The sequence below is a fragment of the Spermophilus citellus genome (assembly GCF_964194105.1).
Source record: "Spermophilus citellus genome assembly, chromosome: 10".
NCBI classification, from domain to species: Eukaryota; Metazoa; Chordata; class Mammalia; order Rodentia; family Sciuridae; genus Spermophilus; species Spermophilus citellus.
In genome coordinates, this window is record NC_138197.1 from 24426812 (window position 1) to 24446732 (window position 19921).

General features: G+C 42.7%; 1 protein-coding gene across 2 annotated transcripts in view; it reads right to left on the reverse strand.

Moving 5' to 3' along the window:
* CECR2 (CECR2 histone acetyl-lysine reader) overlaps window positions 1-9789 on the reverse strand; it is a 160292-nt gene extending 150503 nt beyond the window's left edge. The window contains exon 1 of one of the 2 annotated variants that reach the window (XM_081310049.1): window positions 9354-9789. In XM_081310049.1, the coding sequence (XP_081166175.1) occupies window positions 9354-9479 (126 nt within the window). In that variant the 5' untranslated portion in view covers window positions 9480-9789. The remainder of the gene's footprint in view (window positions 1-9353) is intronic. The other variant, XM_081310050.1, reaches the window with a different exon arrangement.
* Window positions 9790-19921: the final 10132 nt, after the last annotated feature.

Consider the following 19921-nt stretch of genomic DNA (forward strand, 5'->3'; position numbering starts at 1 on the left):
TCAACATCCCCAGCCCTTTTTATTTTTTATTTTATTTTTTTAGAGAGAGAGAGACAGAGAGAGAGAGAGAGAATTTTTTAATATTTATTTTTTAGTTTTCGGCGGACACAACATCTTTGTTTGTATGTGGTGCTGAGGATCGAACCCGGGCCGCAGGCATGCCAGGCGAGCGCGCTACCGCTTGAGCCACATCCCCAGCCCCGAAACTGTGTTATATATACACAATGGAACATTACTCAGCATCAAAAGAAAATAAAATTATGGCATTTGCAGGTAAATGGATGGAGTTGGAGAATATCATGCTAAGTGAAGTATAGTTAATCCCAAAAAAACCAAAGGCCAAATGTTCTGGTAAGTGGATGCTGATCATAATGGGGGGTGGGAGGGGCGCATGGGGAAAACGGAGGAACTTTGATTGGGTACAGGGGAGGGAAGAGGAGGGAGCATGGGGGCAGGAAAGATGGTGCAATGATATTGAACATCATTACCCTAGTTACATGTATGATTGCACATATAGTGTGACTATACATCGTGTACAACCAGAGAAATGAAAAGTTGTGCTCCATTTATGTACAATGAATTGAAACGCACTCTGACATATAACTAATTAGAACTTAAAAAACTAAAGACATATTGTTACAGTAGAACATATTTCTCTCACTAAAAATATACTACAATGGACTAGGGATGTGGCTCAAGTAATAGCGTGCTAGCCTGGCATGTGTGGGGCACTGGGTTCGATTCTCAGCACCACATAAAAGATATTGTGTCCACCTAAAACTAAAAAATAAATACTAAAATAAATACACACACATACTACAAAGGCTTTCGTTGATTATCAAGCTGTTTTGCACTCAGTAAATGGAACTATCTTACAGTTATTATTAGATATCAAGTGCTCAATAAATGTCTGTCCACCAAATATGTGTTTATCTATTAAACATCTTGTCTGACAGCAAATTAAACTGAAAGAAATCATGAAAAATATTTAGGGTTCTGTGCTTGGTGAGCTTTGAACTGAAAATTATAATTGAATAATAAACTTTATATGTGCTTGTAACCCAAATACACACACACTTCAAGTAAAGTCCCACTGAACTTTCGATCTGGTCATGTTTAAGCCTCCTGAGTTCACCACTGTGCCATGTTCAAGAGATACATCAAGAAGAGCCATGTTGGGCTGGGGATGTGGCTCAAGCGGTAGCGCGCTCGCCTGGCATGCGTGCGGCCCGGGTTCGATCCTCAGCACCACATACCAACAAAGATGTTGTGTCCGCCGAGAACTAAAAAGTAAATATTAAAAATTTTCTCTCACTCTCTCTCCTCTCTCACTCTCTCTTTAAAAAAAAAAAGAAGAAGAGCCATGTTCCCAAACAGGCAATGGCAGCACTGAAGCCTCCTGAAGCTGAGTTCCTCATCCCGTCCAGCCACCACAGCCAGGAAGCTAGGAAGAGGTCTTTCTTTCTTGGACTTCCTCCCTATTCTCCCCAAACATTCTTTGTTCTTTCAGTTACTCCTTAGGAAAGGAAAAACAAACAAACAAACAAACATAAATAAATAAATAAACAAACAAAATATGTTTCCTAGGTTTCTTTTTCTTCTTTCTTTTGATACTGGGGATTGAACCCTGGTTGGGGATGTATTTACCACTGAGCTATATCCCCAGCTCTTTTTTTTTTTTTTTTTTTGAGACAGAGCCTTACTAAATTGCTGGCACTGGCCTTAGATGTGTGATGTTCTGCCTCAGCCTTACAAATTGCTAAGCTTACAGGTGTGCACCACCATGCCTGTTTCCCAGGTTTCTGAAAAAGAGCAACTACTGATGACATGCACATCAGGGAGCAACTTGAACTTCCTTCAATTCCTATAAATGTAAATGTTAAAAGTTTGGATGTAGAGGAAATCAATATCTGAAGGAAAAACTCATCACCTCACACACATTGTACTACTGGTACCTAGAAGGTAGACAGATCAAGGATGCTACTAAACATCTCACAATGCATGACAACTTTCCACAATGGGAAGATTTACCTGGCCCAAATATCAATTGTGCCGAGATAGAGAAACCCTAGGTGTGAAAGGAATCGGGATACTGGACTCAGTGTTACCATCCAACCATCTTTCTCAGTGGCAAGAACTGTTGTAAAAGAGAATGTCCCCAAGTTTTCCAACAGAAATATTGTTATGAAGCTAATATAAAGAAGATGTCAGAAAAGCATCCAAGGAACAGAATCTAGTGAAACATGAAAATATGGGAGAGAGCAACATAGTTATCTAAAAACGTCATAACAGAAAACACAAGGCTATAGCATCAAATAAAAGGCAAGCCACAAGCCATAAGCTAAAATATGTTTTATTCAAAAAAGTTCTAGGTACAAATGGGTCCTACCCTCTAGCTAGAGGCAAGAGGTAGAGAGAACTGGTATTTGCACTTGAGAAAGAACTGGCATGGTGTCACATGCCTAATAATCCCAGCAACTCAGGAGGCTGAGTCCAGAGGATCACAAGATCAAGGCCAGCCTCAGCAACTTACCAAGGCCCTAAGCAATATAGTGAGACCCTGTCTCAATATAAAAAATAAAAAGAGCTGGGGATGTGGCTCAAAGGTTAGGGCCCCCTGAGTTCAGTCCCCAGTAACCCCCTCCCCCCAAAAAAAGGAAGGAAAAGAGATTTCACAGAAAGAGGGAAAAATTCATATAATTCACAAACACACCAAGTATGAATTTGCAGTTTTCACTTGGTACAAAGCTGATTTGTAAGGAATGAATCCTAACCTTGATCCTAACCACTGAGGTCAGTGATTTTCTAAAAAGGAATTAATACTGCTATGCATGCTCAGAAAATTCCTAAAATCATGGAACTTTTAAGATCTAAAAAATATCTAGGAATCACCCATTTTTATAGAAAGGGCATTTGAAACCCAAAGTGATCTGCCTAAAATCAGCTCAAAGCTAATGACCAAGGAGACTCACAATGAAGGTTGTCTGTTTCCTTTTGAAAAGGTGTTTAAGGACTGCAGGTATAGCATAGCAGCATAATGTGCTTAGACTGCATGAGGCCCTGGATTCAATACCTAGCAGCACCCTCACAAAAGACTGTTCACAATTGCATCAATCTGATCTAAAGTCACATTATTAGATGTGTCCTCTACACACCGCACTTTCTACCTTTGCACCTGCAGTTTTCCAGCAATCTGTCAGTGCTCCTCATTCTGAAACCCTCACACACCAGGAATTCAGCCTTGAGCTGCTCCTGACCAAAGGGCAGATGGTCAGTGTACCAAATGCTGCCAAGTTGTATTTTAGGCTTTCCTGTGTTCCAGAAAATTAAGCAAGACCAAATTTAACTTTCACTGAAAAGCAAGCCAGACCCTAACACAAACTGTCCTTCAGGACAAGAGGGTATTGCCCCTTTTACAATTGTAGATGATGGTTCTCAACTGCCCCTCTGAAGCCTCATATGGTAGGAAGAAAAAAAAGAACAAAGTTTTTTTTGGCTCATGCCTGAATTCTGGCAATTCAAGAGGCTGAGGCAGGAGGATTGCACATTCAAAGCCAGCCTCAGCAACTATGCAAGGTCCTAAGTGACTTAGCAAAACTGTGGGATTGTGGCTCAGCAGTAGAACACTCACCTAGCATGTGCGAGGCCCTGGGTTCCATCCTCAGCACCACATAAAAATAAATAAATAAAAGTATTGTGTCCAACTACAACTAAAAAATAAATATTTAAAAAACAAAACAAAAAAAATTCTGTCTCGAAAAATAGAAAGGTCTGGAAATACAGCTCGGTGATAAAGTGCCCCTGGGTTCAATCTCCAGTACCAAAAAAAAAAAGGGGGGGGGGGTTGGGCATTTCCTTATAATAGAATATTCTCCTCTTTTAGAATTTCAAACCAGGGGCTGGGGATGTGGCTCAAGCGGTAGTGCGCTCGCCTGGCATGCGTGCGGCCCGGGTTCGATCCTCAGCACCACATACAAGCAAAGATGTTGTGTCCGCCGAGAACTAAAAAATAAATATTAAAAAAAAAATTCTCTCTCTGTCTTTCTCTCTCACTCTCTCTTTAAAAAAAAAAAAAAGAATTTCAAACCACTTATGGATTTGCCCTTATGTAATTTACCTCCTGTTTGGGCTTTCATCTTCAGTGAAGGAGCTGATCCTGACTCTACAAAGAATGTTTTATCATCCTACATTTTATCTTACATTAAATTGACTAGTGTGGCAAACCACTTATTTTTAAATCACTCATCTTCTTCATTCCCACTCAAATGCCATGTTCTCAGCATTGCTACACATACTCATCCTATTTTACAATGCAATGGCTCACCCCTCAACATGGCTGTATGACACCAATGACTATTACCAGTGACCCTTTGACATACTGTATACGGTATATATGAATGTTTACTATCTGCCTCATTCCACTAAAAAGAGGGCAGATATTTTTGTATTATGTTCACAGCTTTACCCCAATACCTAGTACCCTGCCTGGCACACAGTATATACTTTGTAAATATTTTTTGAAAGAAATGAATGAATACCCGAACTTGTCCCTCTGCACATAGTTCAGCAAAAGGTTTCAAGAGAGGATCTTCTGCCAGGTATGGTGGTACACACCTGTAATTCCAGTTATTATGGAGTCTGAGGTAGGAGGATGTCAATTTGGAACTCAGCCTCAGCAACTTAAGAGATTCTGTCTCAAAATTTCTTTAAAAAGGACTTGGATGTACCTCAGAGGTACAGCTCTTGCATGAGCTCACAAGCTCAAGGTCCTACCATTGACTCCCAGCACGCACACAAAAATATAAAATGTGTGTGTAAGAAATATATATATTTCTTAACTTCAAGTCTAGTGTATTTTGGGTCATGAATCGAGGCTTTTGATTCCCCTAATCCCAGGCCTCTTACCCTTTGTATCTTTGAGAACTTCTTTCAGAATTTGATGAAAGCATTAGGTCCCCTCCCCTCTAGCAAGATGTTATGTGTATACCAACTCAACAATTCCTACCTCCTGTCCCTTGGCTCCAGGTTTAGGAACTACTGATATGACTGATATATTTTTAAGTTTTCTCTGAGCAATTTTTCTTTCTTTCTTTGATGAGTAATAATTCATGGTCTGTGCTCTTCATTAAGCAGTTGGGTCCAAGGAAACAACAAGGTAGAATTTAAGACTTCCTTCTGTCCTCATATCATGCTGATTGAGTAAGGGACTTTAGCCACATACAATGGCAACCAGGAGGAAGTACAGAGGAGGCAAAGGATTAGATACTTCAGGTCAGGAAGTTCAGGAAAAAAGGTTGATAGGACAATCAGATTATTCTGATCTTGCTACTTCCATACAAACCATTCAAATAATTCTATATGAACATTTCCAAATAGCCACCTGAAGGAACCATCATCCCATAGCCATGATGATTAACCTTAGACCAAATTACTGAAAATCACTCTATCCTCCTTTACCTTACTGTAGTCAAGTGAGACACTATTCATTGTAAAGAGCACTTGACTGGGGGTGGGTGTGGGGACACACACAATCTTTGGATAAGTCAATTACCTTTCTTTGTTTCTCAAATCAGGACAAAGCTTAGCCAATCTAACCCACTAGAATATTAAACAATTAAAAAAAAAAAAAAACCTACAACTGCTTGTTCTGAAATAGTAACAGCAAATGCTCCCAAGAAGATGGGGCCAGTTATAGGCCACTTTGGTGAAGTTTCATGTAAAGTACATAGTAAGTGCTTACTAATTCCAATTATTGAATTTAGTGTCACTAATCTACTACTGTCCAGTTATACCTCCATTTTCTCTGAAATATAAAAACACCTAATCTATGGTACAATATATACTGTATACAATTTCTAAATATTGACAACTAATAACTTTTATCTCTGTGTTATCTGGGTGACTTTAATTCTTTTATCTACATTTTTCTATAACTATTAAACTTTAAGTGGTTGTATATTATTCTTAAATACAGGAATTATGAACAACTTAAATAAAGCATCATTACTGTGCGTTTACAGATTTTTAGTATGATGAAGACAGAACCCTTCCTTGGGAGGCAGCAACATACAAATCATTAAATATATCCTAAAACCAGAAGAAGTGTGTTGACTCTTCCAAAAAAATTCTGTATATTCAAGGTTGATTAATACAGTTAAAAAATTTTACATGCAAAAATACCTTTTGCCGAATTACAGCATAAATCTTCCAAGCCCTCTGCCTATCCTAGAGATTGCTCACTTTAGATAAACAGAAGGCACGTCCTTGAAGATTTTGCTTCCTAAAGTTTCTATGAATCCATGGGGTCAGCCTGGCGGTCAAAGGTAAAATGAGGTCTTTTCAAAACCACAGTTGAAAACTAGGTGCATATGGGGTAAAATTGGGAGTTCATAACCCACTTACAATCTAATGTATGAAATATGATATGTCAAGAGCTTTGTAATGTTATGAACAACCAATAAAAAAAAAAAGAAAAGAAAACTAGGTGCATAAAAAAACTAAACTGCTATCCAACTTATACTATTTGGCATTACACATCATTTCAATTTTATGTTTTATTTTGTTTTTGGTGATGCCTAAGATGGAACCCAGGGCCTTCTGCGTGCTAGGCAAGTGTTTTAACACTGAAGCTGTATCCCCAGACCTTCAATTCTGTCTTTTGAAGATGCACTAAATTAAGGTTACAGGGCCTTTCCACAAGGCCTAACAGATACAACTCAGCATTGGAACCTTTTTCCTTTTTACAAGGGTTCTCTACCACATCATAAAGCCTAGCCAAGGGATTCTTTATCAAACTGTCAGATCAATAAACTGCTCAATTTTTTTAAAAAATCACCTAATAATAAAAAAGTACTTATTTATACTGAGAAAACTGTGTCTTCAGAAGATCTGCACTGTCAATAAGTCAAATTTGTTAAAAGATTAGAAAATAATCTTAGATTTTTAAATTGGTTAACTACTGAAAACCTTAAGTTAAAATTTACATTAGCTGCATCAAAACACACCTAACATGAGATAGTGACTTTTCCACCCTGCAATTCTTGTACAATCTATCATTTGTTATCCATTTACTGAAAACGTTTCCAAAGGGGAAAACAGGAATACAAATATTCATCTGTGCTGCATGTTTTTCAAATAGCACACATTTTAATTGAAAGAAGTGTCACTTCCAAAAAACACTGGAATCAAGAGTCATCTCAAGTAGCCTTTATTAAACTACAATGATTTTTCATTTCTGCTATACATATAAATTTGACAGCTTTAATCAGCTTACATTTCCTGTAGGAATTAGGCCGGCTAATAGTTAAAGAAACCACAAGTTACTTTTTAGGACAGAAGACATGTTATTTATAGATTACTCTAAAAATGCTGGGTGTACATAAGTCAAAATGAATTACCTTTACTTTTCATCAACAAAATGGGAATACATGGATTTAAAGAAATGACATTTTTCCAAAAGCATTTTCAGAATTGGTCCTTAAACTATAAACTTGTAATCCAGCATCATCTCAACTTTATCTTGCAAGGGATAGGGGACAAGTTTACCAGCACCCAAGATGGCACTGTCACAAGCAACACTTCCCACAATAGCCACCATTTTGAGCAGCAGGATTTAATTAGACTACTTTAAGATTTTATCAACTAAAAGGAAATGTAAGGCATGAGAATAATTGTTAAGCATCTCCTGACTTATAGAATTCTCAACCTTTAATTTCTGCAGCCGTTTCTCTTTTTTGGTCAATATAAAGAGTGTTGCCAGGAAAATTTTTATTTTAGAAATCATGCTTGTTACACCCATGCCCAAACTTTTAAAACAAATGCTGTTGCTGCAAAAAATGCTCAAGCTATTATTACATTTTCCTAAAACCTGGAGGAGCCTACAACTTAATCACATTGTTTTAATCAGCTTAAGGAAGAAAAGCCAGTGAGTGGCCCTCGTTTATCAGTCTACATTCCTCTTCATTCTCCGGTCCCAGCCCTTTTGATCTTTTTATTTTCCCGATTTCATTAACTCTGAAACAAGAGCAAGTTCCCACACTTCATTCATATGAGAAGCAAAAGATATTTCCGCAAACACGACTGAATCTAAAAATAAAGGTGAGGCAAAGACCTCAGGAGTAAACGAATTAAAAGCAACCCGAAAATGGCAGAAGAAAGTCAGATATTTGGGAGTAGAGGCAACCGCAACGATTAACTTCTCCAAAAGAGTGATTCCAATTTTGCTCGCTGCATCGTCCAACCCTTGGCAGAGCTAAAAACAAAAACTAACCAACAGTACCTTTGTCCCAAGGCAAAAGGTGATAAGTCACTACACAGACTGTTATAGGAAAAAAAGCAATTCAACCTGCCAGCCAATCAAATATTTCACACCCCCTTCCAAAAATAAAAATAAAAGGAGGATGCTGGCTGTTCGTTTGGGCCGTCGTTTGCATTTCGTTCCTCACACTCCCGCCACCTTCTCGGCCACTAAGACCCTCCAATTTTAGTCCAGTTTATCACAAAGCCTCGGGTCTGAAAGCACCTTCGGCCTGGCCAGAAAAGCCATCCCTCTTCTCCACACTCGCCCGGAGAGATAATGGTGGTGAAATCAACTCCAAGAGCTTCCCAGGTCCCAGAATAAAAAAAAAAAGGGGGGGGTGCATATTTCTACTGGAAAGAAGCTATTAAAGGATAACCGAGTCCCAAACTTTCCCTCCGCAGCCTCGGAGCCCCGAGCGAAGGCTCTGCGCGGGGCGGCTCCCCAAACGAGCGCGCCGAGCCCTGCCACCCCCCATTCTCCAGCCCGAAGTTAGCCCCAAACGCCCAGAGAGTTGCGGGCCTCCGGGAGTCGGCAAAGTGCGGCTCCTTCTCCACGCGTCCGCCCGAATGGGGGCGAGCGGGTCCCAGTAAATCCCGCTGCGCCCCCGCGCGTGCGCTCGCACCCCGTCCCCGCCCGGAGCAGCTGGCTCGCCGCTTCAATGGCACCGGGGGGGAGCGCGCGCACGCACTCTCGCCCGGCTCGCCCTCCGCAGAAGTCCCGGGAGAGCCTCCCGTCCCACTCCGACAAAAGCAGATTCCCCCTCCGCCTCTCGCTGCCCGCTTCGCCCCCTCCACAGACCGCGCGTGGGCGCCCTGGGCGCCCGGGCGAACGTCCCGAGCCCGGCGTCCGCACTTGGCGTCCGGTGCCGAGTCGCAGTGGCCCCCGCCCGCCCTTCCGCGCCTCGTGCCCGGTCGCCAGTCCTTCTCTCGGCTCCGGACTCCACCGAAAGTCTCTCGCGCCTCAGCTCCCCCCGCGCACGACGTCCCCCGGACGCCCCGAGGAGGGACGCAGGAGAAAGGAGCGCAGCGCGCGCGTCGCCCGCCCGACCACTCACCTCGATCTCAAAGTCGGGCAGGCGGAACGCAGTGCGAAAGAGCGAACAGAAGTGTGCGATGGCCGGGACTTCCCACCAGGAACGGAGCTCGCCCAGCCCGGCCGCGCCGCCCTCCTCCGGGCACATCTCCTCGTCGCGGCACCGGCCCCGGGATCAGCGCGCGCCCCGGCGGCCCCCGCTGCCCGCGCTCGGCTCGCTTGCCTCGGACTCCGGCGGTGGCGCGGCGGAGGCTGCTACTCCCGCGGCTGCCGCTGCTCGGCGTGAGCATGAGCCGAAGGCGCGCGGCCGGGCGGGGGGCGGCGGCGCGGGGCCGACTCACTGAGGCGGCTGCTGCTCGGGCTGCCGACCGGGCCCGCGCGCTCGCCCCATCCCGCGGCTACGGCTGCGGCCGCCCCCAGTCCCATACAATATAATCAACTCACCGCTGGGGAAAACAGATGGGGCTGGGGGCGGGGGGAGGGGGCCGAACAGAGGGCCTGGGGGAGGGGCCGCCCACGAGGAGGGGGCGGGGCTGTCCCTCATCACAACAACAACCCCCGCCCCCGCTCCCCGCCCCCGCCCGGACAGCTGCATTGGAAGGAAGGGGGAGGGGAGAGAGACCAGAGCACCCCGAGAGAGGGGAGGAATGTAACTCCAAGGGAGCCAGGTGCACCTCCAGGATCTTTTGCTAAGAAGCGCTCGGCTTTACAGGTGTTTAGAACTGAGGAGTTTGGAGACTTTCTTGAGAAAGGACAGTAAGGGTCTCTCCCACCCCCCATTTGGCCCTAGTGGTCGCGTCCTTTTAAAGGGCCCGCTGGGTGGTGCTTTCTGTAGGGTCTAGCTCTAGAAGCGTGCACGTGTGGGAGTTCAGTTATTATTGATGCGGAGGGTTAGTATAGGAGGACGAGTGGGTTGTCCACCCTGGAAATAGGAGGCTTAGAGAGATGAAGTGGTTTCCACCTGTTCTTTAGTGCTTTTATTCCATCCGAGAACGGTGCTTCAAGGCGCTCTAAAGTGGCTCCTTTCTCCAAGGGAAGAAGGTGGTGGGGCTGGTTAGGCTGGAACTAAGTAGGATGGAGGCTAGAGTGCGGCGGGAAGGGTGGGGTAGGGGGAGGCACCAATCAGCAGCCAAGCGGGAAGAGCAATCCCCCTCCACCCCAGGGAATGGACACGTGTGACCGCCCTAGAGAAGACCGGCTCCAAGCCCTGCGACTGCCCTCGCTGTAGCAAAGCTGCCTGCACGAGTGCGCACAATGTGGCTAGAAGGCTGGGGGATGGGAAAAGAAGCTCTAGAATCGGGGGAGTGTGGTCGGGTGGGGGTGGAGACCTGCACGCTCAGGCTGAGGGAATGTGCTCTGGGAGAAAGGTATTGAAGCATGTGCTTTAGAAATGTTAAGTGCCGAAAAGGACGTAGGAATTCTACTTAACCGGAAGAGAGAAAAATCACCTCAAAAACAGCCCAGAAGTTTGGAAAAACTACATTGAATGCTTAGCTATTCGTATTTGTTATTGCACTTAGTCATTTAGTACCGCATTCTTCCCAACTCTCAGAAGGCCCCAGCCCAGTTCTCCAATTCACCTCTTAGGAAACACCGCTCCTGATGCTCCCCAAAAATTAATCAAGTGTTTAATGGGTAACAAGCACAACCGCAAAACGCATGGTGGTTAAACCAAGGATCCTCTTTTGGCTTTATGCGGTGTAAAATCTGAGGAGAATGGCAAGCATGAGGAACGAATTTATGTGATAGATTTTAAAGTGGGTTATCTGGGTAACTGTCCCCCAACACTCCCTCATCTATTCTAATCATTTTATTAGCCTGTTGTGTTTTTTAAACGCAGCATTTAGAAACATTAAAAATTTCTTTTGTGAATCAACTAAATTAAAAATACTGGTGTCCCCCACCCCAACAAAAATGAACACATATAAATGCCGCCAAAGGACAAGGCTATTTATAAAGCACTGCTACTCTGTAGATAATCCATTAATAAGCAAGATGTGAAAGGATAATAGGCCACATGGAATTCATTATATAACCTGAATTCACTGTTTTCTGGACTTCTCTTTTCATCTCCTCAAAGATAGTCTGACTTTCCACACTTTTGTTCCTTTTAACTTTTTAAAAGTGCTATTGCCTTTTATCACAATTGTTTCTAATCCATAGTATTACTTGTTCTTTCCCCACATTTTCTCTGCTCTTCTGTCTTCTTATTCCTGTCTTTATCTTTTATCATCTTTTAACTATCTAACCTGACCTCTCAATTGTCACTACTTTTCACCTTAATAATAATAGATGGTTAACAATACCAGGAAGCAGAAAAGTGAGATGTAGCTACTCTGTAGTCACTGTAGTATGTTTGAACGTGGCTACCAACCCTCACACAAAGGCCCACCATAAGCAGCAACTCTCTACTACCCCTGCGTCCTTTCTCCATCACAGTCCAGTCCTGGAAATTAACAAAGCTGTCCTGGAACTGGAGGCGCCCCCTAGTGGTGGTCATAGATCTCAACACCTTACTTCCCTCTGCATGTATGTCTCTGCCAGTTTCCGCCAAGGGGCTCCCTCTCCATGGTCATTTGGGACTGCCAACAGCTTTAAGCCTATTTCCATATGTCATTCGCTTAACTGACAAGTTCAGTCCACAATTTTGGTCTGGTTTCTCCCCTTTGCACTCCTCCCCACTCCCCAGCCTCCACAGTCTGGAACCAATCCTGGCCTCAGCAACTACGGAATCTAAAATGTCTTGGTCTGGCCGTAAATCCGGACGCTAAATTCCCTGAGTTCAAACTCCAACCAGAGCTTCCCTTTTAGGACCTCCTCTGATTCCCTCCCATTTTGACTCCTTTCTCTGCAGCTGTTGGAATTGACACCATGAATCTTTGCCCCTGCCTTGAATATATATGTCCCACCTTTCCCCTTGGACTTACCTGCCTCAGATTTGTTTTCTGGATTCATGTCCAGCCTAATCTCATAGAATCCAGATTAATGACCCCTGTTTGGCACTGGCCTTCCTTGCTCTCTCCCTTCAATTCCGAGTGATGTTACACTCCTGGATTTTTCCAGCCTGGCCCATTCTATCACCCTTTAATTAGTTTTTTAGCATCTTCCTTGAAGACAGCTCATATGTCCTTTGTCTTTCTCAATCTTGCTGTTTTGGGCCTGTGAGCCAGTGTCAGTAACCTCATATGACTTTTTAAAAAAGTTAGAAGTAATTCTTTCATTTTCTGCACAAGTCTTTAGTTCTAAATCCTCTTCTAATTAAAAGTTTTTCATTTTTAAGAAGCACACAATGAGGCCAGATAGGGCACAGTGTCACAAGCGTGTAATCCTAGTGGCTCAGGAAGTTAAGGCAGGAGGATCATGAGTTCAAAGCCAACCTCAGCAAAAGCAAGGTGCTAAGCAACTCAGTGAGAACCTATCTCTACGTAAAATACAAAATAGTGCTGGGCTGTGGCTCCGTGGTCAAATGCCTCTGAGTTCAATCCCTAGCACTCCCTCCCCCAAAAAGCACAATGATTAGTATGACTTTGCTGTTTTACTTATTGATTAATATTGCAAAAATATTTACATGCATGTCCTCTTGCAAAATATAAAGTAATTACAGCTATCATAGGACTCATGGGTTCCTGAAAGATAATTTGGGAAACTAACCACCTTCTTTTTGTTTTTTTCCCCAAGTACTGGGAGTTGAACCCAATGGTGCTCTGTTACTGAGCTATATCCCCAGTCCCTCCCTGTTTGTTTGTTTATTTTTTAATTTATTATTATTTTTTTTAGTTGTTGACAGACTTTTATTTATTTATACGTGGTGCAGAGAATCGAACCCAGTGCCTCACACATGCCAAGCAAGTGTGCTACTGATGAGCCACAGTCCCAACCTTCCCTCCCTGTTGTTTTTTAAAAATTTGAGACAGATCTTGCTAAATTCCTGAGGCTGACCTTGAATTTGTGGTCCTCAAGTTGTAGCCTTAGCCTTAGAATTGTGGGATTACACGTGGGCTCTACAGCACCTGGCCCACCTTCTTATCTCATTATTTCCTTAGGAAAAACATTGCAAGTTCCAAAAGATCAACTGAAATGACCTGATTTCTTTGAACGCTGGAAGAGATGAGACCAATGAATGAAAGTGTGGTTTCTTTTGTAACTACAGGTAACTAGGACTAGCATTCAAATCTAACTATTCATCTCAATTTTCTGTCCCAACAGATTATGCTGCTTCTTTTTTCTATTTAAATTGCCTTCCCTCTCCCTTTGTGTACCAGTGAGATCTGGATACTTCTTGTTTCTATCCCAGGGTCAAATTGAAGCTGGTGCAGACTATACCCAGTGTTTTAGAACTTTAATTTGCTGTGGACAACTGAAGTCCAGGCACAGCACAAATTCTTGACACCCCTTCACACATCTCTCTCTCTTTTTTTTTCCCCTAAATTTTTTGATGGTGGGGATAAAACTCAGGGATTCATGAATGCTGGGCAAGTACCCTACCCACACATCCTTGCCTTTCCAAGGACTGCTTTCCAGGCTGGGGATATAGCTCAGTGGTTGAGCACTTGCCTACCATGTGCAAGGTCCTGGATTGAAGCCCTGAGTAGTATCCCCAGCAGGAAAAGGGGAATAATATACCTATTCCCAAAGAGGGGTTATAAACTAGACAAATTTAAAACTTTGGGTCAGGTGCAGTGGTGCACAACTGTAATCCCAGCAATTTGGTAGGCAGAGACAGGAAGATTATAAATTTGAGTCCAGCCTTAGCAATTTATTGAGACCCTGTCTCAAAATAAAAATAAAGGGGTGGGGATGTGTAACCGATGTGATTCTGCAATCTGTATATGGGGTAAAAATGGGAGTTCATAACCCACTTGAATCAAATGTATGAAATATGATATGTCAAGAGCTTTGTACTGGGGCTGGGGATGTGGCTCAAGCGGTAGCGCGCTCGCCTGGCATGCGTGCGGCCCGGGTTCGATCCTCAGCACCACATACCAACAAAGATGTTGTGTCCGCCGAGAACTAAAAAATAAATATTAAAAATTCTCTCTCTCTCTCTCTCTCTCTCTCTCTCTCTCTCTCTCTAAAAAAAAAAAAAAGAGCTTTGTACTGTTTTGAACAACCAATAAAAAATAAATAAATAAATAAATAAATGAAGGGGTGGGGATATGGTTCAGTGATAAAACACCCCTGGGTTCAATTCCCAGTACCAAAAATCAAAAATATAAATATTTAAGTTTAGTAAGTAGCTGAGCACAGTGGCACATGTCTGTAATCCCAGCGCCTCAGGAAGCTGAGGCAGGAGGATTGCGAATTCAAAGCCAGCCTCAGCAAAAGCGAGGCGTTAAGCAATTCAGTGAGACCCTGTCTCCAGATAAAAATACAAAAAGTAGGGATGGGGATGTGGCTCAGTGTTTGAGTGGCCCTGAATTCAAACCCCGGTACAAAAAAAAAACAAAAGAGATTAATAAGTAAATTATTAGTGGTGAGAAAATTATAATTCTCTCTAAGGAAAAGCTCTTAGCCCTCCCTTTATCACTTCTGTGAGAGGAAGGACTGGAATTAAACAATCCCTGAGTTATGGATTCTACCTTTTAAGTAAAGCAAGAATAACATTCTTAAAATTTAAATTCAGGGACTGGGAAGATACCTTAGTGGCAGAATGTTGCCTAGCATAAATCAGACTTTGGGTCCCCCTCACTACCAAAAAAATATTTTTAATTAAATTATTTCACTCACCTGCTCAAAATTCAATGACTCTCATGGTAGAAAATCTCAACTATAGTAAATGCTTATGCCAAAATTTGACTTTATCCAGACTTTCCAGTCTTCCCTGTTATCCCCATCCCCACCCCATTCCACCAAGGACTCCTTCCTTCCTGCCAGACTGGTTCACTCACCCAGAAGATGTCCTTGCTTCCTCCTTTTTTGACCATGCCCTTTCAGTTGCCTGGAAAGACAACTCAACCTCTGGTCTTGACCAACTCAAAACTCATTTCCTTGGTAAAGTGTTCCTGATACACCCTAGTTTGGGGGTTATCTTCAGGTACTCTTACACAAGAGATTACCTTTTGTGTGAGTCACTGACCAAGCACTTCCTGATTTTGAAGTGTTAATTAAATCTCCCCCCCTCCCCAGTACTGGGGATTAAACTCTGGGTGCTTTACTACTGAGCTAAATCCCTGACCATTTTTATTTTTTATCTTGAGGCAAGGTCTCATTAAATTGCTTAGGGTTTCACTAAATTACTGAGGCTGGCCTCAAACTTGTGATCCTCCTGCCTCAGCCTCCCAAATCACTGGGATTATAGTCATGTGCCACTGAGCCCAGCATGAAGCATTATTTAAAGTTTTCAATGTAATTGGAGTTGTCTTTTATTCTCAGATTAAATATTTTGGATAAATCCTCCCTAATATGTACTAAAAATTAACTTTATTGTGTAGCAATGATATAAATAATGGCATACACAATAAGAAATTTAGAACCTTAACATCTGCCTGGTGTGGGTCTCACTTTCCTTCATCCTTTCCTTCCTCTGCCCCTCTCCCCACCCTACCCCCCCCCCCATACACACAGAACTCATTTACTCACAGCCCTATAGGTCACATTCTCAGCGCTTCTGCCAACTCCAGTGTCATCTCACCAAACATGACTTGGATGCTTCCCCATCACTTTACATTCAACATTAAAGAAAGAGGGAAAGGAATTCCTAGGGTTGGGGTACAGCTCAGAGGTAGAAGTACATGCTGAATATGCACAGGTCTCTAGGTTCAATCCACAGTGACACAGCACAGCAAAAAAGAAAGGAAGAAAAAAAAAACGAAGAAAGAACCCTAAAAATCTTAATTATTAAAATTAAATTCATTTTGGTAAAATTAATACAGTTTAGGAGCTAAATCTTAGCTGGGCACCATGGCACACACCTATAATCCCAGCTGCTTGGTAGGCTGAGGCAAGGGCATTATAAATTCAAGGGCACCTTGGGCAATTTAGGACACCCTGTCTCAAAAGTTTATTTTGTTTTTGTTTTTGCAGTGCTAGAGATTAAATTCAGGGTCTTGTGCATGCTCAGTGAGTAGTCTACCTCTGAGCTACATCTCCAATCCTTCAAAATAAAGTTTTAAATTTTTTTAATTTATTTTTTTGTTATTGATAGAGTTATATGTTTATTTATGTACATGTGGTGCTGAGAATTGAACCCAGTGCCTCACACATGCTAGGCAAGCGCTTTACCACTGAGCCCCAAAATAAAGTTTTTAAAATGGCTGGGGATGTTGCTGAGGGGTAGAGAGCTTGCCTAACATGCTCAGGACCCTGGATATATCCTTGCACCACAGAAACGAAAAGAAAATTTTATTTTGAGACAGGGTCTCCCTAAATTGCCCTAGGTGCCCTTGAACCCTCTTGCTTCAGCCTCCCAAGCCGCTAGGATTACAGGCTTGAGTCACCACATCTGGCCTCAGCACTCATGTGTCTGTGTGTGTATCTGTGTGTGTGTGTGTGTGTGTGTGTGTGTGTGTGTGTTTACCGGAGATGGAACTCGGGACTAGAGCACGATAGGCAAGTGTTGTTCTACCACTGAGCTATGCCCCATCCCTGGGTATATTCTTAACCTGATATATTTCAAGTACTATCATTTCAATAATATTTAAAAAATGTATCAGCTACTGTACATTTTTTTCATGACACATCTTTGAAATCTGATGTGTTGTCCAGTTTAGAACATCTCAATTAGGACTAATTACATTTGAGTGCTTAATCCACCACATATGATTAAAGGCTTCTATATTGGGCAATAGAGATCTCTAACAACCAACATGATTATTACTCACTCAGCTCCTTTAAATCATTTATATTACTTTTTTCTTTTCTTTTCTTTTCTTTTTTTTTTAGTACCAAGAATTGAACTCAGGGGCATCAACCACCGAGCCACATCCCCACCCCTATTTTGTATTTTATTTAGAGACATGGTCTCAGTGAATTGCTTGGTTCCTCACTGTTGCTGAGGCTGGCTTTGAATTCATGATCCTCCTGCCTCAGTCTCCAGAGCCACTGGGATTACAGGTATGTGCTACTACACCAGACCCAGACTTTTTAAATTTTTGATACAGGATCTTGCTACATTACTAAGACTGGTCTCAAACATGTGATCCTCCTGCCTCAGCCTCCTGAAAAGCTGGGACTATGGGCATGCACCACCACCACATTTGGCTTATATATATTTTTAACTATAAAGAAATTCTGTGATATATTGTAAATTATGGTTTTTATCTATCTATCTATCTATCTATCTATCTATCTATCTATCTATTTTTGCAGTTCTGGGAATCAAACCCAGGGCTTTGCACATGCTGGGCAAGCACTCTACCACTGAGCTACACCCCAGTCCAAGTATACTGTTATAGTTTGGATGTGAGGAGTCCCCCAAAAGCTCATGTGTGAGCAATGTGAGAAGATTCAGAGGAGAAATGACTGGGTTATGAGAGTCTTGACCCAATCAGTGAACCCAACCCCCTGATAAGGATTAACTGAGTGATAATTGAAGTAGTAGGGTGTGGCTGGAGGAGGTGGGAATTGGGGCATGGCTTTGGGGGTTTATATTTGTATCTGGCAAGTAAAGACCTCCCTCTCCACTCTCTAATCATCATGTGAGCTGCTTCCCTCTGCCACGTTCTTTGGCCATGATGTTCTGCCTCACCTCAAGCCCAGAGGAATGGAGCTAGTCTTCTATGGACTAAGACCTCTGAAACCATGACCCCCAAATAAACCTTTCCTCCTTTAAAATTGTTCTTGTCTGGTTCTTTAGTCACAGCAGTGAAAAAACTGACTAAAACAATTACTTTTATTTTTTTTTTTAAAGAGAGAGAGAGAGAATTTCTTAATATTTATTTTCCAGTTTTCGGCGGACACAGCATCTTTGTTTGTATGTGGTGCTGAGGATCGGACCCAGGCTGCACGCATGCCAGGCGAGCGCGCTACCGCTTGAGCCACATCCCCAGCCCCCGTTTGTTTGTTTGAGATGGGTTCTTGCTATGTTGCCCAGGCTAGCCTTAAACTCCTAGGCTTAAGTGATCCTCCTGCCTCAGCTTTTTGAGTACCTAGGACTATAGGTGTGCATCACTGTACCCAGCTCCAAGATTACTTTTAAGCCTTTCATATAAACTTGACTTTCTTTTTACACTTAATTTCTCCATTTTATCTGATTTCTATTGTGTTAGTTGTGTGCATGTGTGGTGCTGGGAATGCAACTCAAGGCCTTGAGTGCTAAGCAAATGCTCTTATCCCTAAGCTATCACTCCAGCCTTTCCATTGTTCTCTCCAATTCTGAGTTTTCCCTTGCATTGTATCAGGTGTCTGGTTTCTATTTTCATATCATCAAGGAACATTCTTCATTTCATGTGGCATCAAGCTAAACCCTGTACAAGTAAAATCACACAGATCTATACTCATCATTTTCAGTTGATGGTCACCAGCACTGCCCTGGGTTATAGACCACAGATGGAAGAGTAAATGAACAAAGTCATAAAGGGATTAAATAAAGTCTCCCCTTCTCATGTCATTGATGCTACCAGTGCTTGTCTTTATGTCTTTTTCCTCTTCTCAAGAGCTTTCCAGCTTGTCTCAGCTCTCCTTCCCAAGGATCATAGAACCTGTGGTTCTAACACTATTACTTACATCTACCATGGGAAGTCAATCAGTTTTATATATTTTGTGAAGCAAGTTTCGGCATAGATGCATTGCAGGTATACAAAGAGACCGGCCACCAGTTGAAAAAGAAGATGACAGAGATAAGAAAATTTATTAAGAGAGAAAGTGACAGTTTAGGGAGAAAAGGGACCACTGGGGTGTAGCTCAGGGGTAGAAAATTTGCCTAGTGTGCATAAGGTCATGAGTTCCATACCCAGCACCTAAAAATATTGATGCAAGTATCTGAAGTCACCATAAAGATTCACTGTGAAGCCAGGAGCAGAGGTGCACATCTGGCCTGTGTTCCCAGTGACTTGGGAGGCTGAGGCAGGAGGATTCCAAGTTCTACCCTCAGTAACTTAGCAAAACCTTGTCTCAAAATAAAAAGTAAAAAGGGCTGGGGATGTAGTTCAGTGGTAAAGTACTCCTGAGTCCAATACCCAGGAAAGAAAGAAAGAAAGAAGGAAAGAAGGAAGGGAGGAAAAAGTTTTACTGTGAATAGAGAATTGGGTCAGATATTCTTTTTTTTTTTTTTTTTAAAGAGAGAGTGAGAGAGGAGAGAGAGAGAGAGAGAGAGAGAGAGAGAGAGAGAGAGAGAATTTTTAATATTTATTTTTTAGTTCTCAGCGGACACAACATCTTTGTTTGTATGTGGTGCTGAGGATCGAACCCGGGTCGCACGCATGCCAGGCGAGCGCGCTACCGCTTGAGCCACATCCCCAGCCCGGTCAGATATTCTTTGGCTAACTTTATTGTGCTGTTTAAATGTCCCTCTGCCCCATCTCCAGGGATTTCTATTAGAATTTTGCCATTTAATTACCTGGTGGAAACATGCCCAAAGGTAATAGGGTTCTCCTCTACCTGTCTATACTTTCCTCAGAGTGGTTTAGCACAGGAACTCTCATTCCTGTGAAT